Source organism: Adiantum capillus-veneris, chromosome 30, assembly GCF_014529385.1.
Source record: "Adiantum capillus-veneris isolate H3 chromosome 30, ASM1452938v2, whole genome shotgun sequence".
Taxonomy (NCBI): domain Eukaryota; kingdom Viridiplantae; phylum Streptophyta; class Polypodiopsida; order Polypodiales; family Pteridaceae; genus Adiantum; species Adiantum capillus-veneris.
Window position 1 is genome coordinate 103,380,832 of NC_140960.1, and position 26,281 is coordinate 103,407,112.

Sequence of the window (26,281 nt, forward strand, 5' to 3'; positions counted from 1 at the left end):
CTCATGCATACACACAAGTGGCTGGGGGGTCTTTGATTGTAGTTGCACAAAGAGGTGAAATTAGTGGAGGGGGGAGGAGGTAATTTATAACATAGTTTGGAACGCAATGTGAAGGCAATCTAAGTAGATTCTTTATACATTGGATTGGTTGACAAAAAAATTGGGCGGGAGGCCCATAACGCTATATCACATGGGGTCTTTAATGTGGCTAGAGAGATGGGATCGACATTCGACATCGATTTGCACAGATCTCGAGTGAGATGAACTGCCCACAAAATTAGTTTGAAAAAACCGGGGTTAAGTGTATTTTTAACTAGCTAGAGTTTACAAAATCCTCGCTGGATTATGAGATTGCCTTGACAAAAACTGTAAATATTTTTAAGTTTTAATGTAGAAATCGACAAATTTTTAATATTGTGACCTAAAAATCGGCAAACTTTCAAGTGTGCCCTTAATTCCTTTGGTCAGGACCTGGTTACGTGGAGTGTTATCCTGCTATGTAGCAAGTAACTAGTCGGTAGCTTAGAGAGAGAAGGTTGCCATCATCGCGAGTCATGTCACCTAGAGAGGCGAAATTTTTTGGATGCATTCTCTCAAAAATCATGGGATTCCATCAGATCTCTGGTTATCATGGGCGAGAATGTGCAGCCGCCATGCCCATGGAGCTCTCCCGATTTCAGACCGTCTGGCAAAACAATTTGACCAACGATTTCACTACAATGATGGTGTGATGGGGTGACTTGCAAACCGGATAGGAGAGCTGCAACACAGCTATAGGCGACCGAGCCCTTAGGGTTGGCAAGCGCATAGGAATGACTTCCGAATGGCTACAAATTGGCCCTTAGGGTTGGCAAGCGCATAGGAATGACGTCCGAATGGCTACAAATTGGAACAGTATCTTTTTTGCCATGTGCAGAAATGATCACGTGCTAAAGTCGAGCAAAGGACAGCGCCGGTGAGCCGGTGTGATGGTGGCAACCTGGCAACTTGCAGGTGGGCGAAAGAAGTCTAGTAGAGGCTGGAATCACGATAGCGCCGACGGGTGCAATCGGGAATCGGGACTAGGTGACCGTGAGTCCTCTCCTTCGCTTGCAATTTACTCGTGGATGCCGACTGTGGAGTATTTGTCTCTCCACCCGGACCTAGTCGGCTCACCTGAGCTATTCGCGACACACACCGTGAGTCCGTGACATACGCACGCACAGACGTACACACCTCTGTACTTCGCATAGATACATATTTACACACCTTTTCCAGACCGCGTTTCTTCTTTCCTTCTAGGCTCCCCCGCTTCTGTGCAGATAGCTTTCATGCTCTCCTTTTCCGCGCAGATCAGGTTTTGATTTCCAGATCTGAGGGTTCTCGAAGCTCAGCAGCAGCAGCAGCCCATCATGAGGGATTTTCTGGGGCTAGGAAAGCTCGCCAATCCAGCAGAGGGTGAGTGTGGTACACACGAAGAACCAAATTGTTCTCTTCTGGGCTTCCTCTCCTCTTCCATCATGGACACCACAGGTTAGCTTGCCACAATTTTAGCATATTTCTGCTTTTACACCATGCTTCTATTGGTTAATCAGGGGGATGATAATCGTGCATGTGACAGTCCACATAGGATGGGCCTTTTCTTGGCATCTTTGATATGACTATATGGTGCTTGGCGAGTTTGCACAATGAAGCGTGTTCCATCCATGTGAGACTCGAAGTATGACATACCTTTAGTGCTCTGACATGTGCACTACTTAGAGCCATGCGTAATTTGTATTTTCACAATGTCAATTTCATGGACACATCCCACTTGAATGCATTCAACATCCGTGCTTGGCATGAAAGGAGGGCCTTCTTATTCCCTTCCTCTTGAATTTTCCGGCTGTTATGTAGGAAGTTTTGGGCAGGAAAGTAGTGTAATGGATGTTCTGAACAAGAGTAAAACAACTGGCCTCTTTATTTTAGTGTGCAAGAATTTTTGTGCTTTTGTTTGGGAAGAATTGCCCAGGAAAGTACACGGAGGTGAATTGAGAATTTTAGAGAAGAAATTTTAAGCCCGACCTATGATTTTTAATTGATCTTTTTGTGCTTGTGAACACGTCCAAACTTATTTTCTCTTGTGTGTTGGCTTCTTGCCATTTAGTTGTAAGACTGCTCAAGAAATGTGACCAGCAAAGGACGATTCCCCGTAATATGTGTTGCCGCATGGCGATTGGAATGGCCATGGTGGGAGCACATATTATGGGAGAAGGGTTCCGGTTGCCAAGCGTCGGGGGGATCAACAATGAAGCAGGGCTTGTGGTTGACAATGGTATACAGGCTGCTCTGATTTCGGTTGTCATTGGTATGCTGACTTTGTAGGTGGTGAGCAGCCAGTAGCGGGAGCTGATGCTACGCACGTTGTGGAATAACTGGTGCTGCAAGAGTCATTCTGGCAGCTGAGGTGTGCACACCTTGTCACGTGCGCATTGCACTTGAGCCACGTGGACAAGCTACTGCTACAGGCTAGTGCCAATTTTAGATAGCTTAGGATTTAGCCTGGCACTTTGTGAGCCTCTAGAAGGACGTGTGCATGATCCGGCAGGCAATAGTTGCATACCCTCACTTGCATAGGACAGCCACTTAAGCATATAGGCATACCAAGAGTCACTTAAGTCATTTATTAATAAGTGACTTTGACATGACATTAAGAAAATTAGGTAGGGCAAATGGCATTCTGAGTGCTGAGGTGGCGACACATCCATGCATTCCTCCGTGTGCTGACTTGGAATAGTAATGTTAGCTTGCAGGCTAAGATTCTAGTTGGACACCTCAGCAATTTGGGTGCGCTGACTTAATATTATTGGCTTGCAGGCTGTACACCTTATAGATGGTGAGGTGTTAGCAATTTGATAGTTCCATGCCCTCATCTTGCCAGGAACGGCTAGCAGGAACGACCTTGATGTTGTAGGGAATGGTCCCTTGGTGAGCATTCCTTGTAGTGCTTGTGACCCCTTGGTGATCGGTAGAGGCCGACAGCCATGGGGGAGTAGGCATTGCAAGGAATGGTCGTTAGGGGCCAATCATGAGGTGCCACCAGGGCCATTGACAGCCTTGCAGCCATAGTTTGCACCAGGTTTAGTACACCAGCCTATTCCTATCGTTGATGTGGTGCGTTGCCATCGGAGCTTGGGCTGCTATTTTTACGGATGGCGATCTGTCAAACATCTAACGGTGCAGCCATGGATTCCGGTGAGGATAGACCAGTAGATGGGACGGCTTGGCCCCCGACCCCCGACCTTGATTGAGTAGGGAATGGTCCTTGAAGATGTAGGGAAAGTGAATAGGGATGTGATAGTTGTTGTCCAAGTTATGCATGATAAAGTGTAATGTGTAGCGGAAGTGAATGATGGCGTATGCTCAGGATGAGTGCTCAGTTCATGCCCAAGGTTCCTTTTATTGAAGGGGAGAGAGAGCCCCCCTCTACTTTATGAGAGATTGTGCAATAGACCAAAACAAGAGAGAATGTGAACTGTGAGTGAAGGTGCTGTGTGTGTGTGTGTGAGAGAGAGAAGTGAAATGAAATGTTATATTAACGTCTTCAAAAGGCCAAAGTGACCTATGAGACCAAAAAGTTACAATGTGGTGGATCTGATACAAAGTCAAAGTAACAAAATGACAAAACAAATATACTATGGAATCCTGGACTGCTAGGTGTGAACGGGGCAGAGCAGCTAGCTGGGGTAGCTAAATCACTAGATATCCAGCATCGGTGGTTGGCGGATCTCATCAATCTCCTCCATGGTCAGTAGTCTGACCGGGCGTCGTGCATGTCGGGCCAAAGTGATCCGAATCCTTTGATGCAGCCTTCGTCGGTGCTGTGTAGTCCTCCGCAATCGTGGGCGTGTGGATCTCCCCAGCTCGATTGCTCGGTCGCCCGGTCGATCAGTGTGCCTCTGGTGTGAGGCGACGAGCTCTGCTGTGGTAGTAGCTCCTCCGGGTGTCCAGTGTCTGCTCTAAAGAAGTTTGTGATGTGTCTCTGAGACTGGCTAGCCTCTCCTCTCATCAGGCTCTCTCTGTGTCAACGCAGCTCGAGTAGAAACAAACCCAAGCATCTCTGATCCTCATACTTTATGACTCTGGAGAGTGGTCCAAAGCCCTCTCTAAACAAGCAGTGGAAGCGGCCTCGTATCTCGTAGTAGACGGGGCAGTGGCATGTGTAGTGCAACTCTGTCTCTGGCTCTATGCCACACAGGGGGCATGTCCTGGCCTCTGCTGGTACTCCACTGTATCTCCCAGTCTCGATCCGCAGCTGGTGTGAAGATGTGCGTATCTGGCCAATAGCACATCGTATCCCATGAGACAAGTGAGTGTCCATGTATCTAGGCCTCGTCACAAAAGCGTCCTCTGTAAGCTGGAGAAGATGCTCTCTGTAGAAAGCCATCTTCGTGCCCAGCTCTTGTGCTGGTTGTATCCATGTCCTCCTGATGTCTAGCTGAACCAGGTCCTGTCGGATGAGCCTGGTGATCTCGGACTGTGTAAGAATCAGAGAGGGTGCCTCTAATGAGTACTGGAAGGGAGGCAATCTGTCTATGCTGAACCCATGCGCCTGAAACCATGATGTCATTTCACCATACCAGCATGATGTATCTCCCTGCAATGGCTAACTGTCGAGAGGACTCAAGGGGCATATCTGTCTCTGGGAAGTTCCCACATGCGGTGTATGAAGGAGACAGATCTGATAAGCGCCTCGACTACCAGTGGGGGAGCAGCTAGCTTTGCTCGGATAATGGCACGTGGTACTGAAGCCTTGGCTCTAATGAGCCGCGAGATCATAGAGACCACAGGCTTCTCCATGTCCCCCCACCCATCAGTGCGACCTGTCCTCCCGTGATGATCCAATGAAGATCCCCATATCTCAACTCCATAGAGCAATGCAGACGCCACTAAAGTGTCAAATAGCCAGAGCTTCGTCTGAGGCTCCTGAAACTGAACCTGTGAGCACATCCTCTCCAATCTGCCCAATGCTGCATGGGCTTTGGTCAGTCTAGTCTCTGCTGCTCTCCTCAGTGAAAATGTTGGTCCACTAAAAACCACTCCAAGGTAAGTGTAAGCATCTGTATACTCCATTGTCTCCTGGCCGTACGTGAATGCGGGCGTTGACCTCCTGATCCACTGTGGGGTGGTATTAAATACCATGACCTTGGTTTTAACAAGGTTGACCGACAAACCACTTTCGTGGGCAAATCTATGCAAAGCATCCAAATGACGTTGCATCCCCTTTGGAGAGTCGGAGATCAACACAATATCATCAGCATAGAGCAATAGTGGAATCCATGTCCCTGCCAGCTGTGCACCTCTATCACCATCTCTCTCAATGTAGTCAACAACCTCATCCACATACATACCAAATAGAGTAGGAGAGAGCGGGCAGCCCTGCTGCACACCAATAGTGGAGTGAACCAGTGCGGACAGACCCTCTGAGGTGCGTACATGCCCCACTGACCTGTACAAAGCCATGATCCCCCAGATGAGCTCTATGGGTACTCCCATCCCCTGTAATCTGTGCATCAATCTAGCTCTGGGTACTATGTCAAATGCTTTGCGGAAGTCCACAAAGCTACAATAGATCCGTCTCCCATGTGATCTACCCTCCTCAATGATGGCTCTGAGTGTCAAGATATGGTCAAGAGTAGAAAAGCCTCTCCTGAAACCTGCTTGCCCAGCTGCACGTATCCCTGTTGTCACAAAAATACGGAAGCGTAAAATGACGTTTAATTGCACTTTAAATACTCAAGAGAATTAGAGAGAGAGAGAAAGCTTGACACTTCATTGGGGACCAGAAGATGCGCTGGTCCCCCCCCATAAAGAGAATATCTTTATTACTAAGGGAGAATCTTTACAAGCACGGGAACGGGGCAAAAGCCCATTCTCTATTCTTTCTTGGCCTTTTTCTGCTTCTGACTGAGAGAGTAGAAGAACTGCTCTCTGACTACTGAGAGGATCTATCCTCTTCTGCGAGATTTTGGGAAGCTCTCATAGGGGAGAGTCTACCTTCCACAAAACTCATCGGAAGCTCTCACGAATGAGGGTCTATCTTCCGCTAACTGTGCCACTTTGGACGTAATCATTCCTGCAATTAACCAATCACAGAAACATGCAAAACACACACACATACGCTTGCTGTAATTTTCTGCACATAACCAGAAATTGTTACCTGAGCGTGTTCCAATGCCAAATTGGAGGTCCTTTTCGCGAAGGAAATGCTCCAAACTTGGTGTATGTGTAGAGTAGGTAGTGGGGAATAAGATTCTATTAAGACTTTGCTGAAATTTACCCTAATACAAGTGATTAGGGGCCGAAAACAGGGAATTTGCAGCAGCTAGACAAGGGAGAAAGAGAGTTTTCTACTATACGCGATGAAACTTCTCCCAAAGCTGCAAGCAACCTTGAGAGGCCTTGTTCTAGGTGATGGGTGCTCAGAGGCTCCACATACACCACAAGGTGTTGCTCTCAAGCTTCAATGGAGAGCTTCACTGTGTAGAGGAGGACAACTTGGGGGGGGGGGGGGGGGGGGGGGGGGGGGGGGGAAGTGCACTACCAACCTGGCAAGAGGGGGAGGGGCTGCTCTCTTATAGCCTCCCAAAAGAGGGGGCGCTAGCATGAAGAGAGAGAGAGAGAGAGAGAGAGAGAGATTGCATGGGAAAGTGTGCCAAGTGGCACACTTACTTTAAAATTTAAAAACCATTCAACTTTTGACTTTAAAAATCCTATGCTAGTTAATGAAATGTGCAATTAAGTGCACAACTGCACACAGATGCAACAAATGAAAACGTTAGCTGCTCCCTAGCGCATTGCCGTGTCAGCAATGCTCTGGCATTACCTGTTCGCACTTGTCCGGCCATTTGGTCCAGTGCAAATTATTTAAGAATACTTTTTAACTAACTTATCCTAAGGCCGTAAAATAATCAAGCCTTACGGTTAATAGTCTTAAGGACCCCATCTCATTCCTGAGCTTACACTAGCGCGCGTAATTTTCTGAGCCTGAAATCTAAGGCTACTATCTACCCCTTTATTGAAGACCCGATTTCCCAATCACTAGGGCTTCAGGGTATTTTTCTGCTAGGGTCTCCTTGAGGTGCTCTGGCCCAAACTTGGGCGCACTTGAGGCCCCAGAAACTGCTAGATCTATTCTGATGTGCACACAACTAATTAGATAATTCTTTTCTCGTAAATAAATTAATTATTTACAAAGTCTGACATAGTTACATCCCTCTTGGTTCTAAACAGTTGACCTCAACTGTAGAGCGTCAACATAACTGTGCAAGATGTCTGGGTAGTCCTTAAGATCGGACTCAGTCATCCACTTTGCATCTAAAGGAGTGTAATTCTTGAACTTGACTAAATACTTTTGATGTAGACTCCCCGACTTGAGTTGTCTCTCCGAGTGGTGTATTATCTGTTCAAGTTGAAGGATTTCCTCAGTCTCTTCGACTTCTGGAGGATCTTCTTGTACTGGCGCACTGGAGGAGGTCCAACATATGGTCGAAGGAGACTGACATGAAAAGCATTATGGATGCGCCAGTGAGAAGGTGTAACAAACTTGGACACTCCACAAGTCAAGAATCAACCGCGACAGCACCAAATAACCACTTCAAAACAATTCACAGATCACAATAGATTTGCACTGGCCCGGCGGAGTTCCGTGCCTAGAGATATTGGCCCCAAAGATTGGCGCCCCTTTCGGTATTTCTTTTTATATTAATCAATCATCAAAGTACAAGAGAGCGGTAGGGTTTCACTCTCAGACTCTGCGTCCAGATGCTCTGAGAAGTGAGGCCCTCACCACTAATTTAAAGGTTACAAGGGATGCCCAAAAGCAGAGCCCCAAAAGCTTTTAAAATCAAAAGCATCAGTTCTCTCTCTCTCTTAGAGAGTCTTTTCTCTTTTTTTTATAGAAAAAAAAGCAAAAGCAAAATTTGTGTCGCTCATCATTTTCCAAAAAAAAATAAAAAAAATATATATTTTTAATAATCCGCCTCCGCGATTTCCGGAAATTAGGGTTTTTGGCAGAAATTAGGGTTTGCAGGAATTTTAGGGTTTTTGGCAGAAATTAGGGTTTCTGCTGTCCGTCACGTCATCACTTTGTGACATACCCTCCTCTTGAATGCATTGTAATCGACCGCGATTACGCCTGCAAAACTGACAAAAGCCATAAACTGTCTTAGCAGACACTGACTGTTAGTACCTACGTACTAGGAACGCACATCTAGCACATGTACAAAATCGACAGTCACATCACACGACATCACTGGACATCACCAGACATCACAGGACATCACATGACATTCAACATTCATTCGGATCTTAGACCATGATTTATCGGCAATGTAGCTAGCAATCACATCTAGGTCCAATCGGGACCTCATCGATGTCCGATTGACTAACCCCTATTGCAACCATGTCTATTCGAGATCAATCAGACCAAAATGCTGCAGTCATTTCGGCTATCAGTTCCTGCACTCACAAGAAGTCAAGAACAAATCATTATCATAATCAGGAATTCCATTTCATAAAGTCATCCAGCAGAATATTGTCAGCTCTCAGTATCCCTGAAGCTCAAAGAGACATCAGTGACTTTAGTATCAAAATCGAGGCATCTGTTGACAAAGGAGCGGAGTAACTCCCCTCTTGTGCATCCCACTGCACCAGATCTTCGGCCAAGCTGAGTTTCTGGGTTCCGTTTGGAGTAGACTATGCTAAACCAAAACATCGAGGTAAAGTTTCACAATCCGAGGAGTATCTGCTAGGTCCTCCTCCATCCACTTCGCATCAAATGCAGGAAAGTTCTTGAACTAAACCAAGAACCGCCTTCGGACTTTACCTTTCTTCGTATCGTTATGTGCCAAAATCTGTTCAGGAACAAGGATCTCCTCGTTTTCTTCCACTTCGGGTTGCTCATCAGGCTCCCCATCATCAGGCACATCACCCTTAACATCATCAGGCACATCACCCTTAACAGGGTTCAAGAGACTCACATGCAATGCATTGTGAATCCTCCAAGTATCTGGCAGTTTCAATCGGAAGGAGACATCATTTATCTTGTCAGTAATCTGGAAAGGTCCGTAGTATCACATACTAAGCTTTGGAAAAAGCCTCTCCTTTCCCTTTTTCTTTCTTAGGCGTGCCTTCTCAAAAGTAAGAGCACCCAATCATCCTCCTTCAGTTTCCAGTCGCGACGATGGCGATCCGCTGCCTTTTTCTGTCGTTCTTGAGACTCTTGCAAAGTCTCGCGAACCTTGGCAAAAGCCGTATCCAAATCTCGCGAATATTCATCCGCTTCAAATTTCTAATCTTTCGTGCTCAGGAAGGATGGAACCTTCGCAGCAGTTTCAACAATCTCACATGGCGTCTTCCCCGTCGAAGAGTGTATGGTGTTATTGTAGGCCAATTCCACCAAAGGTAAGTTCTTTTCCCATTGAGTCTTCTGATGCGAGATACAAGACTTCAATAAATCTAAAATCACTGAATTGGCAATCTCAAATTGCCCGTCAGTCTGCAAGTGGAACGATGACGAGAACTGCAACCGCGTGCCAATGTTCTCCCAAATTGCCTTCCAAAACAAACTCATAAATCTGGGGTCTCTGTCGGAGACAATCGTCTCAGACGTGCCATGTAATCGGAAAATCATCGTGATCATTCTGTATTCTCGGGAGATCAAAAAATGAAATCCATTTCAATATTTTCCCAGGGGCGGGTGGGTATGGGTAAAGGCTGTAACAATCCTTGTGCCTTATGCCTGTCAAACTTGACCTTCTGGCATACCAAGCAACTGCGCACAAACTCTTCCATATCCTTCTTCAGTCTCCGCCAAAAGAAATCTCTCTCTACCCCTTTCATGGTGGTAGCAATGCCGCGGTGACCCGTAAAAGGTGGACAGTGGCAATCAATCATAACCTTTTTCCTCAACGGCTGTGTAACGCACAACATAGTCTTTTTCATCAAGTAGCCTTCCCGAAGGGAGTATCCAGCTACTGTCTCCCCATCCTGTATCCGTGTGAAAATATCTGCAAAATCTGTATCTGTGGCACACTGATCGACCATATCCTCGAAGCTCCTATGATGTATCGCGGAAATAGCCAGAACCAACGGTTTCCGAGACAAAGTATCTGCCACCACATTCTTCTGTCCCTGCACATGGACAATCTGGAAGTGGAACTGTGACAAGATGTTCACCCACCGCATCTGCTTTTCCGAAAGTTGCTTCTGTGACAAGAAGTAGCGCAATCTCTGATGGTCTGTAAAGACAGTAAAATCCGCTCCGAGTAGGTAATGCCGCCACTGAGTAAGAGCATGGATAACCGCCAAAAGCTCTTTCTCATAAATCTGTGCTGTCATCTCCGGCCTAGAGAACAAACGGCTCTCGTAAGCTATGACATGGCCTTCTTGCATCAAGACCGCACCCAGACTACGACCACAAGCATCACAATATACTTCAAATGACTTCTGCAAGTCCGGCAAAGTCAAAATAGGTCTCGTAGTCAATTTCTCTTTCAATGTCCGAAAGGCAGTCACCTCTGTGGGTCCCCACGAAAAAGGTACTCCTTTCTGTGTCAAGGTATGCAAAGGGGAAGCAACCTCTGCAAACTTTCGTATGAACCGCCTGTAGTACGAACACAGTCCCAAGAAGCTTCTAGCTTCATGGACATTCCTCAAATCGGGCCAATCACGGATAGTCTCTATCTTGGCTGGCTTCATTTGCACTCCTGCTGTTGACACAATGTGTCCCAAAAAGTGTATCTCTGGTAGGAAAAATTCACTTTTCTTAGCATTAATCACTAATGTGTGATCTCGTAATGCCTGAAAGACTTGAAGCAGATGATCTCTGTGTTCTGCCTCATTCTTCGAGAAAACAATGATGTCGTCAAAGAAAGTGCCAACAAATAGCCTGTACTCTCGAAAAATCCTATCCATCATCCGGTTAAATGTCGCAGGAGCATTGGTTAAGCCAAAAGGCATCACCAAAAACTCAAATAACCCAAAAGTCGTCCGAAAAGCTGTCTTGTAGACATCTCCTGGCGCTATCCTGATCTGATGGTATCCACTCTTCAAGTCAATCCTGCTAAAGCACGAGGATCCCTGTAACCTGTCGAGTATATCATCGATCCTAGGAATCGGAAATCTGTTCTTGATGGTGATTTCGTTGAGAGTGCTATAATCGATGCACATTCTCCAAGATCCGTCTTTCACTGAGTTCATAATCTTTTCATTCTGTACTCGGCTCACACAATAAGGTGGCCGATTCGGTGGCGTGCTTCCAGATATCAGATCAATGGTATGATCTTCAAGCCCTCTCAAAAGCAATCGGCATGAGCGTGGAGAAAAAAATAAAAATAAAAAATCTTGGCGTTCTTTTCTTCAGGTCAAAACATATTCAACCTTTATCCATCGTTCAGTTCTCCCAAAAGAATGAGTAAGAAAACTGAAGTTCATCAAGTACAATCTCTAAGCCCTTCATTTATCAAAGTCGCTTTCTCGGCCCGGTAGTCAACCACGGCGTAGTTCTTGTGGTACCAAGGGATCCCGAGTAGAACGTCACTCACGTGCCCTGAACACCCCTGTCATTGCAAATGAAGTTTGCCAATGCTCGGTGTAATGGCAACATCCCATCCGGGTGCCAGTCGAACTACCTCCGCCTGTGGCGTCAGTCTGTCGGGCGTAGTTCCAAATCGAGCCGCCAATTCCAAGTGAAAAGAAGTTGGCCTTGGCTCCTTCAAAAGAGCTTCCTGATCCTTCACTTTGCCCTAAAAAAAACGGCAAAGTTTGTACTTTCATTCATTTGATTCGGTGCAAGTCCCACGCCATGTGGTACCAGTTCTACTTTTCTATCTACTTTTCTATCTGCCTTTTCTGCCACATTCCTCAGCTGCTCTCGAACTCTCAGACCTGTCGTCGTCTTTATCATTCTGTTCTTTCTGTGCCTTATCAGGGCACTTCGCGGAAATATGTCCATGTTCCCCGCATCCAAAGCACTTCCCCTCTCTGATGAAGCGAGCTCTCTCCTCAGGAGTAAGCTTGGGTCGTGCATCCTTTTTTTTTTTCTCTGGGTTGCTCTTTTTCATTCTACTTTCATTCCCAGAAGTCTTCGGCTCGTTGTGTCATGGCCTCATCTGTGGGGTAGGTCAGACTGCCAGAGTGAATGGCAAAGCCCCGCTTCGCATGACTCATCAACTCCTGAATAGAAGCTGACTTCTGTTCCAAGCAGTGATCTCGGATCTTTGTAGGTAGACCCAAGGTAAACCGCTCAATCTGTTCTCTGAACGAGATCTTCTTGAATGAAGAGGTGGGTAGAAAAGAGCTCCAGAATCTTTCACAATAAGAATTCACTGTATCGCTCTTGGTCATCCGGAGATGGTTCCAAGCAGCTCGTATATCTTGCTCAAACTCTTGAGTCAACCAAGAAGAAATAAAAAGCCTCTTGAATTTCAGCCATGTAACTGGCACAGTCTTGCTTAATAGAAGCGTGGACCACCAAGTATGAGCATTCCCCTTAAAGTAAGAGGCAGCTCTCCGAATCTTGGAGTGCTCTGAATAGCGTCCTCCCGCGAAAGCGATGTCAAACTGCTGTATAAAAGACACAGCCTTCGAAGCATTTGAGTATCCTGAAAAGTATCAAACTTGATCGAGTGGCCACCTTCCTTAAACTCTCGGACTTTCTTGCTTTTATCTTCGAGAAAGTCATACTGGTTGGCTTTGTAAAAATTCTTCTTGTTCGCATAAAACTTTCCGTCATCGGAATCTGAGCTGTCTGTAGACGAGTCCTCAGTAGAACTGTTAGTCTCTGGGCAAGATGTAGCCTTCTTTGCCTTTTTCTTGCCCGTTCCGAAGCTTTGTGTCTTGCTTCGCTTTTTGCTTTTTTCTGTCTTCTTCGCTCTAATCCGAGGAGCTAGAAGAACTGTCAGAAGAAGAAGAAGAAGAACTGGGTACTCCTTCAAATCGAACACGCTTCTTCCGTTTCTTTGCCTTGTCAAATGTCAACCGACGACCCAAATAGCCCGGGAAGTCAGTGCCTTTCTTCTGCTTTTTGCCGTGCTTTTTGGCTTTCTTTTGCGTGTCAAAAAGCTGAGCAATCCGTGCATCAACCACGTTCTCCAGTTCCTTCTCCGTATATTTCTTGGAGGCAGAAGGTTTCTTGAGAGCGGGTTTCGGGAGTGGTGTTGTGGTTCTCTTCCACTCCGTCTGTACCTCTTCCAAAGAGGTCTGGTTCATATATTTTGCCATCTTCGGGTCCTTGGCAAAATTGAGCATCATCTTTGTTGCATCGCCGATCAATTGACGACACTCCATCTCTGTTTGCTCCGCCTGAGTAGGCCGAGGCGGGCCATACTCTCTGCCTGAATCTTCGCTGTGATCCCAGCCCGCATCTCCAGATGCAGAGGGAGTCGACTGATCATTGCCTGAAGCCATAGGTGCCGCGGAAAAAAATTCGGGGATCGGATTTCCCGTAGAAGAGAAATCGGCCGTGCTCTGATACCACTGTAACAAACTTGGACACTCCAAGTCAAGAATCAACCGCGACAGCACCAAATAACCACTTCAAAACAATTCACAGATCACAATAGATTTGCACTGGCCCGGCGGAGTTCCGTGCCTAGAGATATTGGCCCCAAAGACTGGCGCCCCTTTCGGTATTTCTTTTTATATTAATCAATCATCAAAGTACAAGAGAGCGGTAGGGTTTCACTCTCAGACTCTGTGTCCAGATGCTCTGAGAAGTGAGGCCCTCACCACTAATTTAAAGGTTACAAGGGATGCCCAAGAGCAGAGCCCCAAAAGCTTTTAAAATCAAAAGCATCAGTTCTCTCTCTCTCTTAGAGAGTCTTTTCTCTTTTTTTTATAGAAAAAAAAAGCAAAAGCAAAATTCGCGTCGCTCATCATTTTCCAAAAAAAAAATAAAAATATATATTTTTTATATAATCCGCCTCCGCGATTTCCGGAAATTAGGGTTTTTGGCAGAAATTAGGGTTTGCAGGAATTTTAGGGTTTCTGGCAGAAATTAGGGTTTCTGTTGTCCGCCACGTCATCACTTTGTGACAAAAGGCAAATCCAATCTGAAAGTCACGTCATTGACTTTATCTGTAATTTTGAAAGGGCCGTAAAATCTATGAGAAAGTTTGACAACTTTCCCTTTTCCGACCCGCTTTTTCAATCTAGCTTTCTCAAACCGAAGCAGGACATATTATCCTTTTTCTAGATTGAGATTTCTTCTGTGCTTGTCTGCTTTTCTCTTCTTTTGCTCTTGAGTACGAAGAATCACGTGCTCTACTTGTTGATGGGCAATATCAATATTGCGCACAAATTCATCTGCGGCGAAGATGTTTTCTTTGGTAACCATAATAGGAAGTAAGAGTGTCTTCCCATAAATAATTTCGAAGGGAGCTTTACCAGTTGAGGAATATATGGTATTATTATACGCAAACTCAACTATTGGTAAGTACTGTTCCCATTCGGATTGTCGGTCCGAAACATAGCACTTGAGGATATCTAAAATAGTGGCATTAGCGATTTCGCTTTGACCATCTGTTTGAGGATGATAAGCTGATGAAAAGTCAAGCTTAGTTCCCAAGTTTTCAAACAATGCCTGCCAAAATAGACTAATCATGCGGGGAGCTCTATCGCTGACAATAGTCTTTGGCAATCCATAGTGTTTAAAAATCTGAGCTAGAAATATTCTAGCCATGTGATCAGCTTTGATCGTCTTCTTTACTGGAAGAAAATGTGCTTGCTTACTGAATCTGTCTACTATAGTCCAGATTGCATCATTTCCATTCTTGGATCGAGGAAGATCCGTAATAAAATCCACGGCAATACTTTCCCATGGCGTGTTAAGCACAGGGAGCGGGTGAAGCTTGCCATAAATTTTATGTCTATCATATTTTACTTTTTGGCAGACTCAACACTCACGTACATGTTTTTCAATGTCCGTACGGAGTGTTGGCCAAAAGAAATACCTTTCGAGGGAACTAGTGGTGGAAGCAATTCCCCGATGCCCGGCATAAGGAGAATTATGTGCTTCATCCATCACCTTCTGTCGTAAGGGCTGATCTATGCATATTGCTTGTTGACGATAGAGTGTATTATCCCTAATGGAATAAGGTGGCCTTGAGTGACCAACTTGAAGATCTGCCCAAATTGTGGCGAAGTCTGGATCTTGAGGATATATCTCGCTGAGAGATTCTAGTTCCTCATGATAAATTGTTGTTAGTGCATTGATCTTTGGACGCCTGGAGAGAGCATCTGCAACTGTAGTCTTCGTTCCAGAAGTATGTAAAATGTGAAAATGGAACACTGAAAGAAAGTTGACCCATCTCATCTGCTTTTCTGATAACTTTCTGTGTGTGAGAAAGTAGCGAAGACTTTGATGATCTGTCTTGATAATAAAATAAGCTCCTAACAGATAGTGTTTCCAAATGGAAAGAGCATGAATTACTTCCATTAACTCTTTCTCGTATATGGAAACATGCAACTCTGCATCTCTAAGGCGCCGACTTTCATAGGCTATCGCGTGACCCTCTTGGTTCAAAACTGCTCCTACACAATCTCCAGATGGATCGCAGTATACCTCGAAAGATCAGGGACGGTGAGAACAGGTCCGTGACTGAGTAGATACTTAAGCTTTTCGAAAGCTTGTTTTTGTCCAGACCCCCAATGGAATGGAATCCGCTTCTTTGTCAGGTCATGGAGGAGACCTGCTAGAGCTGCTATCGCGGCAAATGCTCGAATGAAACGCCGATAATAAAAAAAAAGGCCAAGAAAACTTCGTACATCATGTACTGTAGTTGGCATAGGCCATTCTACAACTGCTTGAATCTTATCAGGGTCCATTCTCACCTGATTGTGAGATACTATATGGCCCAAATAGTGGATTTCTTTTAGAAAGAACTCACTCTTCTTAGCATTCACAAATAATTTGTGTTTGCGTAATTCTTCAAACACTAAGGCGAGATGCTTATAGTGTTCGTCTTCCGTCTCTGAGAAGATTAAGACGTCATCAAAGAAAACGCCTGTGAAGCTTCTATATGAGTGGAAGATTCTATCCATCATTCTGTTGAATGTGGTTGGTGCATTAGTGAGTCCAAAAGGCATCACTAAGAATTCATACAACCCGAAGGTTGTTCTAAATGAAGTCTTATGCACATCCTGAGGAGCTATGCGGATTTGATGGTAACCGCTCTTCAAGTCTATACGACTAAAAACACTTGCTCCTTGTAACTTGTCAAGAATGTCGTCAATCCGAGGGATTGGAAATTGATTCTTGATTGTGATCTTGTTTAGAGATCTATAGTCTATGCACATGCGGAATGTGCCATCCTTTTTCTGTACTAGCAAGACAGGTGAACAATATGGAGAAGTACTAGGTCTTATTAAGCCCTTCTCCAAAAGTCCGTTAACCTGCTTGAGAATTTCCTCTTGCTGCATTAGACTAACTCGATAAGGGGGCTGATTTGGAGGAGAACTTTCTAGGATCAAATCAATTGTATGATCCTCAGGTTGAGGAGGTGGGAGTTCATTTGGAAGTTCATCTGCAAAACAATCTTTATAACTGTCTTACCACAAATTCTTCCTGACGGCTGCTGAGGTGGCAAGCCATGGAGATGTTGATGGCTGCTGATGTGGCATGCATTGGTTGTCAAGCCTTGGAGAATATTACAGCTCCTGAGGTGGTGCCCAGCACAGAACGGCCAGGTATTGGAGGTCACAGTCTCTTTTTCTCCCGACCTCTACTTTGACGGATAATGATGGCTTAGTGGGACATTGTAGTAGTTAGTCATTACGCCAATTGCGATAATGTCTTGTGGATGTTGTCTTTGAGTCTATAAATTGCACTTGGAAGGTGCACCTGTGTTTTTCTTACCATATATACAACTCTCTGGGTTTTCTGGTTGAGTTGGAAACTGATTTAATGTAAAGATTTTATAAATTTTATAGATATGACCGTGCTTACCAGTGTTAGTTTGTAGTGATGACTTTGGGCTTCCGTAGTGCGGTCTTTGAGTCTATAAATTGCACTTGGAAAGTGCACCTGCGTTTTTTAAGTATATATACAACTCTCTGGGTTCTCTGGTCGAGAATGGAAACTGATTTTAACTGAAGATTCTGTAAATTTCATAGGTATGACTGTGCTTATCAGTGTACTGTTTGGGCTTAGTTTGTAGTGATGACTTTGGGCCTCCATTGTGTGAGTTGCTCCCAGGAATAAAAATAGGCATGTCACTAGTGACCTGCTCATAAGTAAGAAACCTAGCACTGAAAGGGATTATAAGAACCAGCTTTCTACGTGTGTCTTACCGCTTGAATGGAAGAAGCATATGTTTTTTACACAGAAAAATTTATATTTTAAAAGAAGGTTTTCAAAATAGATGTGATATGGTGGAGTTTTATGTATGAACCTCATGAGCGTTAGATGTGTTCTTCTTGACAATCTAGTATGATCAGCAAGCCTATATTTCAGGGTTACTTTCTAAAACAATCCAACAATGGTTAGATGTGTTCTTGACAATCTAGTATGATCAGCAAGCCTATATTTCAGGGTTACTTTCTAAAACAATCCAACAATGGCATTTCATGTAAGTTGTGAAGTGTTATCTGATAAGATTGTGGGCGTGTTTGCAGGAGCGAAGTATCCTATGGTAAACAGAGCCATTGAGCACAGTCTCTCTGCAAGAAAGAAGCTAGATGATAGATACCTGGAGGGGAGTGCGGAAACCGTTCGCTTGTCATACACTAAACAATGGCCGGGGATGGTTTCCAACAGGGCAAGGTGCGGACAGCTTACATGACATGTTTTTCTGTCAATGTGGTCTTTTCCGAGGGTTAAGTACTGATGGCTTTTTCTTAAAGCTTCAGGATTGAAGCCAATGCCAAGCCAAGCTCCATGCAGCTTACCATATTCTATGGAGGCCATGTGAATGTGTACAGCAACATTTCTGTTGACAGGGTGAGGTTTTGTTTGCTTTGCATCAAGTTTTTGTGTAGGCTACCTCACAGGCTTCTTCAATTCATGGTAGCATCTTATTCTCTTATTGGTTTCACTTTACAGGCTGAGGCAATCATGCATCTGGCTGCGAAAGGTGACTCGTTGCCTCCAAATGTGTCGACTCCACCATTTGGAGTTACTCATACTATGGTCGCTCCAGGGTTCTGCCAGGCTACAACAGCCGCAGAAAACGGCTGTTTCAATGCTCAGATGGGGGCTCCTATCCATTTTTCAGCTGATCAAGCTAGTCAAAATGGCCCGCCACCTGATAACAAAGCATTCGATTGCGCAACACCAAATACCCCCTCGACAGGGACGAGCTTACAGCCTGTGGTTCCTAGGGGTACGTTTGTGAAACAATTGCTGTGTATTGGATGTATTCTGGATCGATGTGACATTGTTTGCATTTAGGTTCACTTTTTCATCACCTATCTTCCTTGGTTTAGAGTGATTTGTTTGAATGGTAATCTAGTGAAGTGGGAACTTAATGTGCTGTTTATACCTACAGCTCTGCCCCTAGCTCGGAAGGCATCACTGGCTCGGTTCTTAGAAGAGCGCAAAGAGAGGTAGCTTGCTCTTCTTTACTTACTTTCTGAAGCTCTGTGTAGGGCAAGAGCTCTTAAGCAAAAGCCCTGTAGCTTTTGCCTAGCTTTATTGCTTAGTTTTTCATCTTGAAGGTTGTAAAGAGATTTTTCATATTCTGAATAATAATGGTTCCAGGATGCAAATGATGTCTCCATACTACAAGAAGCAGATGGCCCCTGCACAGCGGGAACAAATTGTCGGCCTCTTACAAAATGCGGCTTTGTCCGAGCTCTATGGCCAGTATTTTACAAGGCCCACTATGGTTTATCATATGCAAGAGCAGAACAACATGTCTTCTAATGACTTTGTTGCAAAAGAGTAACACAAGAATTTGCATTTCCCTAACAAGAAATGAACATCCGAAGCTAATATCCTCCTTGGAGTCAGCCAATGCTTATAACTCAACAAACATTTCTTAGTTTTTTTGTCTCCCAACTTGTATACTGATGTATTTGCTTCCTTGATAGCGAGGATGCCCACATGTTCTAATACACGATTTTCAAGGTACAAATGGTGAAACAAAAGTTGTGGTTGGTACATAGGTGCTCACACCCTATTTTTGCCGCTTTGAAACTCAAGAATGCTGGTTGAGAGAAAGAGGAAATTCAAATCCCATCTATATTAAGCGTAAAAATATTAAAAATTGGCTCACCAAAAGGAATTGTGTAAGGTTCTTAAATGAAGTTTTGCTAAACTTGTGCTTACATCGACTACAAGTATGGTCTTGTTCCTTACAGTGAACAGCTTTGTATGCTTCTAGTCTAATGCCCCAAAATGTAGAACCCCTTCAAAATTGCTTCCTTCATATCTGCTAGTCATCATTTCGTGTGCACGTCTTTGTCAGGCTGGATATGTATTTTATGACACTGCTATGAGTTTTTCTGTTAACTGCTGTCATGTTATCGCTGGAAAGGTGATCAGGTATGGAGTGCACCTGGTGAGGAGGTATTTCTTGTGCCATTAATTTACAATCTCCAATTACAATAGTTGTGCTATGGCAAGCCGGGCTTAATCAGGCTATCACAAGTCTTAATTATCTAACTGTAATGACAGAAGCTGCTTTTGTGATCTGTGATAATATATGATAATGGCACTAGATTGATTTTTGAATAGGATTTTATTACAATGTGCGACACATCAATGGTTCTTTCTGGACATTCGGGCATCCCAATCTTGTACTGCTTTGTAGGTTCTCATCCAGAGAACCCCTAGTATTAGGTCATCATTCATGTGTTCAAGCGCAATACATATGAAGGTATGCGGGCAGAAAATCAATGAACCAAAATATTTAAGCTATTTTTTCCTAGTGTTGGAGTGATTTGTTTGTTATAGCCTTTGGTAGTGGCTCGAGAGTACTCAAAGTGATTGAGTAGTTGCCTTGAGATAAGTTGAGTAACTGACAACATTGACTTGATCTCCCGTGTCTGCTTAAAGCTTTCACTTTGTATCCCTTTTTCATATTCATGTTGATCCGCATAGCAAGACCATCCATCCACTCATTATCAGTCTCTACCTCATCCTTAGCTATGGGATGAACTTGGAGAGTATTGAGTGGTACATCTTATAAAACAGGTTTCCTTGCAACTTTTTGTTTTAGAATCCGAATGCGAGCCTCCTCCCAAGCCTCATCTATTACCTGTTGTCGTTTAAGCTTTCTTTCCTTTGCTACGTGCATTCTCAAGGAAGATCGTATTTATAGAGCCAACATCCACTAATCCAATTTGCCATAATTTCTCCGTCTAATGTAGCTAACTGGACTGCACTGCTCGATGAAACATCTTCAATGACAAAAGGATCATGTCCTTTTTTTTTTGAATTTGGGTACATGTTTCAACGAATATATTAAGACTAAGTCCCCTGGTTTGAAAACTTTGGGCAGCAATTGTGAGTCAAAGAAATGTTTTGTTTTTGTTTTTGTGCATAGATGTGAGAAATGGCTGTTAATCATTGTTCATCTAATTGTTCCGAATCTCCAAGTTGTTCCAACAATTTGTGTCCCTTCCACTCTAACTTAGTAGCAACTCTGAGAGTGGATAATAAGAATTCCATTGGCAAGATCGCATCCAAGCCATAGACCAAATTAAAAGGAGTTGTGCTCAAAGCTGTTTTGGAACAAACTCAATAAGCCCATGATGCAGAATGAAGATGCATTTCCCAGTCTGTTCTGCTTAATGGAGAGTAGGTACAAGGCATTTTCAAGCCAATTATCACATTTGCATCCTGTTCATGATTTGACATGGGAAACATGGTATCATGGAACATATGTGATGACAAGCTCGTCGCAACTTGCTGAGCTAATCATCTTTTTTGTGAGTCTCATCTCTTAGTCATCACAATTATTCTTGGCATTCCTTTGCCTTTGTGAGAACTATCATAAACAAAATTTTCAAGTCACCTTGTGTAGTTTTTGAGCAAGCATATCTAGAAAACACAAAGGAATGAGATGCAATCAACACCCCTATGGGGATACATATAGAGCAAATAGTAAACTCACAACACTTATCCCTTCTCATGTAGGTGCCGTCCAAGGGGAGCATCAACGAAAAGCTATACAAAAGACCTCATTAATGATCCATCCATGAGTCCATTTAAACACAACTCTAGCAGCACTGGTAGGATGCGCAAAGCGTTGACTTACATGGTTGCATAGGGGTTTTTATTCATGTGTTCATAGCTCTATCCATGGGTGTGCTCTCCTCTTCCACCATAGCAAAAACAAGGTGTAAAATCACAATGGATATACCCCTTCAAAGTCCATTCCTTCCACCTCCCACACTCTCTCTCCACCATGGTAGCACAATCAGGGACCAATGTGACACTCATTTAAAATACTTTCCAAGCAGCCCAATTAACCATAGAGAGAGAAAGGAGGCATCCTTCATAGAGAACTAATCTCCACAAATGGAGATAAACAAGGTTGCTCGGTGCTACAATACCCGCTGAATGGTCAAAAGTATTTGCAGGAGTCCAAGGAGTTGGAGGATGACCACCGCCAAGTTAGGCTAGAACTCACTGCGACAAGAAACTGCATAAAGGTGATGCTCAATGTGCTAGCCAATAGAGGATAGTATGTAAAGAAGTTGATAGCATCCATCAATTTTGGGTTTTGCCAAGATTTATGGGGTGGGCCACCATGGTCAACATGTTGGGATGCGCCATGCCCTCTAGTCATGAAAATGAATTTTTAACCTTCTAAAAGTAATTTCCATCTTAAATTGACTATTTAAGTATGGGAAAAATAAAAGAAAACAAGTGAAATTAATCAAAGTGCTTATAAACTTAGTTCCTTCCTAGAATTGGGACCAAAGGAAAAAAGTCTATAAAAAAGCAGAGATAATTGTTATTTAATTATTCTAGGTCAAAAAAGGTACATATCAAGAAAGGAAAGAAGTTTATAAAAGAGGAAGGATAATTGTTATTTAATTATCCCAGGTCAAAGAAAGTACATATCAAGAAATGATAAATCTATCTCGAGCAGCTCAAAATTAGCAGGTAGTCGAGTCACCTGCATAGAGCCTCCGAAGGATCGTGCAAATGTCTTGCACATGAGCTAGTTGAATTGAAGGTAAGACTATGGGTTTTTAATTAATTATAGGGAAAAGCAAAAGACTAAGGTTAGATCAACCCTTCCCTATTTAGAAAGTCAACTCTAATTTTCCAAGTTTGGTTGGGCACACGTCCGAGCACATGTCCAAAAGTAGCTCGTACTTGCTTTATGAGAAGTTGGATAAGTGTGTGTGTGTGTTCACTTGCCAAATACAAGTCAAAAGAGGAGGGGTGAGTTCTTTCAAGAATAGCAAAGGAGACGGGACATGTCTTAGCATATGCATTAAGTTGCGTTTTAAGCCTTCACTTTTAATTGGTCCATGTAAGAACATTCCACTTTGAGAATTTTGGCTAGTATGGAAAGGGAAAAAGAGGGGGGATTGTGGGGTTTTTGCACCTACTTTCTCTCATTTACACACTCTCTCATGTGTCCCTTGTGTCCAAGCTCTCTCTCTCTCTCTCTCTCTCTCTCTCTCTCTCTCTCTCTCTCATGGGAGATCAAGAGAGTCTCCATGCTCAAGAACTTTGCTATGGATGCAAATCCAAGCAAGTGAATATATGAAACTTCTTTTTCTTCTCTACTATTGTAGCTATGCTAAGAGCTTGCTTATGGAGTAAGCACACAAGAAATTACTAATTCTTGCTGGGGTTTGTGACAAATTTGCACCACCACAAGCGAGAACCCTCTCTACTTTGGAAGCCTACACACTTGACATCACTGCTTATGTTATTAGATTCCCTCTCCCAACTCTTTAAAAGAAGCCAAGCTACACACTTTGTATCTCTCTCATTCACTACCATCATTAGCCTACTTTGTATCCATCATTGCATGTTAGTTTGATATCATGATTTGCCAATTGTATTAGTGTCAAATCCTCTCGCTAATATCTCTTGTAATTAACTCTCTAATCACATCATAAACGGCTTGCTTACGTTTCAACAGTGATATGACCTCAAGAAGGTAGTGGCCAAGGAAGTTACCCAACCCTCACAAGAAGAAGAGAAAGTTGTTAGGCACTAAGAAGGGAGAAAGAAACTCAAGAAGGAGAAAACGAAGAAATCTGTCATCATCCTCTCCTTCGTCCTCTTCATCGCCATTATCTTCCTACAAGGAGAGTAGTGACTCATCATTCAAGAAAGCAAAGAGGAGAGGTAAACAAAAAAGCTATGTGGCATGGAAGAGGTCACACAAGCTTAACAAGTTTAAAAAGAGAGGAAATAATATCACTTACCGCATCTATGATGGATCCTTTGGAGCAATTGATAAAGTGTTGGCTTTTATTCATTAGTTATATGTAGCTTTGCACATGGAGCCTTAACTTCCCAATCAACAAAGTGACTAAGGCCTCTTGCCCTTTGAAAGATCTTTCTGCTTTCACAACATCCCCCATCTCAAATTCCTAGCTTAGTAGCTAGCTCAACAAAGATAAAATTGTGGATGGAGCTAGGATCAAAAATTATGAAAGCATGATGATGTTGTCCTAGGGGCACCATGGTTTGATCGCATGATTACCACTATGAAGTTTCCTAAAAGAAAAGTTTTTTCCCCCCCCCTATAGGAGCAAGGATTTTTCACTTGATATAGATAGTGCGGGTAACAATATACCACTTGTAGAGACTCAAGCTTTAGACAAAGTAATGAAAAGTTTTCTTTCTTGTTACATGATTTTGTAAAAAAGTCTAAGGAAGATGCACGTGTTCTTAAAGAGATAAGAAGTGAAGCTAAAGAGGAGTCAAAATTGTCTAACTTCCTAAATGAGTTTCAAGAAGTGTTTATGGATGACATGTTAAAGTTTAGGCATCTCAAGTGAACTGCCCAATGTGATCCCATTATTTAGTTTGGCTTTTAGGTATTTATTTTACTTATTTGTCAAAGTCTTGGGTAGGGAAATTTACTGGGATTGCTATATAAGCAACCCCTTGCCTCCATTGTATACACATTCATTTATTCATTGCCAAGGTTGATTGGTTCATGAGACTCTATCTCTCTCTCTCTCTCTAAAGCTTGATGCAACTATGGACAAAGACAACTATCAAAGTCATTTGCATACATACAAAGCATTGATTCAAAAGAAGAGAAGAAGATGGGAAGTAAAACAACAACTTTTTCAAGTCCAAGAAAAGGCACATGCATGTGGAAGATTTTGGAGAAACTTGAGGGGCAAGCGGGTTGAGAATTTTGGTAACTTGAGTCTTGTGGATATGTACACACATTGTAGGCAATTATACGAGCAAGCAAATGCTGAAAAAATGCCATTTTATGGTTCACTCCCATGTATGCCTTCTTTTACTATTGAGGATGTATGCGGTGGGCTTGAAAAGTTGGCCATTCGCAAAGTGGGAGGTCTTCAAGGTATCAAGCCGGAGATGATCAAATGGACGGGAAATTTTACCCATGAGTGGATGTGTGATATGTTCAACCTTGCACTTCAACATGGTATGCCTTATGATTGGAGTACTAAGCCTTTGCATAAAGGAGGGGATGTAAAGAATGTAAACAACTACTGGACTATAATGATTGGGTCTCTTATGGGAAAGTTGTTTGGGTGCATAATGGAGATGAAATTGAGTGATTGGGCTGAAGATAATGACAAGCGTGCAAAGGGACAAGCGGGTTTTTGTCGATGCCATAGAACCATTGATCATCTTGTCACTCTTCGTGTTCTCATGGAGGAAATTCGGTTGAAAGGCAAGCGATTTTATTGTTCTTTTGTGGACTTTAAGAAAGCCTTTGATATGATTCCATGTAACAATTTGTGGAGAAGGATGGAAGAACTCCAAGTGCCAAGTGAGTTTATGCTTGCGGTTTCTTGAATCTCTGAGAAGGTAATTTGTCAATTGCGCATGGGAAGAGAAATTTTAAAAATTTTTGTAAGCACTATTGGGGTTAAACAAGGATGTCCATTGTCACCAACTTTCTTTGGTCTATGCATCGATCAATTGGAACAAATGGTACTTGACTTTATGCAAGAAGAAGGCATTGAAGAGATCACTATTTGCAATGCGGTAATCATGCTTTTGTGTATGCGGATGATGTAGTGTTTCTAGCACACACTTTAGAAGATACACAAAAGCTTATGGTTGTCCTTGAGAACTTTTGCTTGCATAGTGGGCTGATTGTGAACGAATCCAAGACAAAGGTTATGCTTGTGAAAACCAACCATAAGGAGAAGCCATGCATTGTGTACAACTATGAGACACTTGGAGTTGTTGAGAGCTTTAAGTACCTTGGCCTTGAGGTTCCGTCCAATCACAAGTGGCATGAATGTGCTATGCGCCGTTTGGAAGCGGGAAAGAGAGCATATTATGAATTTGAGAACATGTGTAATGCGGGAAACATCAAGTGTTGGGTTCTCAAAAAGTATCTTTTTGATGCATTGGTGACGCCGGTTCTTCTTTATGGAGTTGAAGTGTGGGGCGGGAGCATCTCAAAGTCTACTTGGAAAGAGTTTGAGAATGTCCAAAAGAATTTTCTCACAAAGTGAAGACACAAACACCATATATGCTCCTACTTCTTGAGTCGGGATGTCTTCCAATTGAGGTTATGGGCATGGAAAGGGTTGTGGAGTACATGATAAAGATGTGTCAAAACCCCTCACATCGACTTCCTACAATTGCATGGGAAGCAAGCAAAAAAGTTCAAAAGACGCATAAAAGCAAGATCTTGAGCACGGGATGGATGCAAGACATAAAGAAGTGGTTTGGGAGATGGGATGCATTACACTTGGTACATGATGCTTCAATTGACTCCCAAGTGAATGAAGCTTTTCTACAATGCCAATGTATTACGGCTTGGGAGAAATCCGGTGGGTCACGCTTCATACATTACACCACCCATATTGCCCCCAACTACAAAACCATGTTCTTCGCTGAAAGAGGAAACCATACTTACAGTTACATGCTTGAGCCTATCCCCTTGTCGGTGATACGCACTATCGCAGCCATTCGGCTTAGCTCCCATTTCCTTCGATGCGAGATAGGGCGTTGGGACAATGGAGAAGAGTCAAATTGATTGTGCACATTATGCTCACTGCAAGTTCGAGAGTCTGAGTACCACATGCTACTAGAGTGCTCAGCTTTTGGTCACATCCGAACTTGCTTCTCTCACATTTTCAGCCATAACTTAGACCTACACACTTTTCTCTCCGAACC

At 43.4% G+C, this 26,281-nt stretch overlaps 1 protein-coding gene across 1 annotated transcript; it reads left to right on the forward strand.

The window, feature by feature from the left end:
- The first annotated feature begins 1,041 nt into the window (after positions 1-1,041).
- On the forward strand, positions 1,042-19,120 carry LOC147418552 (protein TIFY 6B-like). The gene is made up of 7 exons (XM_086506600.1): positions 1,042-1,178; positions 1,332-1,512; positions 17,635-17,782; positions 17,869-17,959; positions 18,062-18,341; positions 18,507-18,564; positions 18,719-19,120. The coding sequence occupies exons 2-7, from the start codon at positions 1,392-1,394 to the stop codon at positions 18,903-18,905; spliced, it is 885 nt and encodes a 294-aa protein (XP_086362726.1). The 5' UTR covers positions 1,042-1,178; positions 1,332-1,391; the 3' UTR covers positions 18,906-19,120.
- The last annotated feature ends 7,161 nt before the right edge of the window (positions 19,121-26,281 follow it).

Excerpts from the sequence above, each read along its gene's own strand:
- LOC147418552 (XM_086506600.1), top strand. The coding sequence starts at position 1,392 with ATGAGGGATTTTCTGGGGCTAGGAAAGCTCGCCAATCCAGCAGAGGGT. Across the intron at positions 1,513-17,634 it reads TTCCATCATGGACACCACAG|GAGCGAAGTATCCTATGGTA; the intron begins GTTAGCTTGCCA and ends GCGTGTTTGCAG. Across the intron at positions 18,565-18,718 it reads TTAGAAGAGCGCAAAGAGAG|GATGCAAATGATGTCTCCAT; the intron begins GTAGCTTGCTCT and ends TAATGGTTCCAG.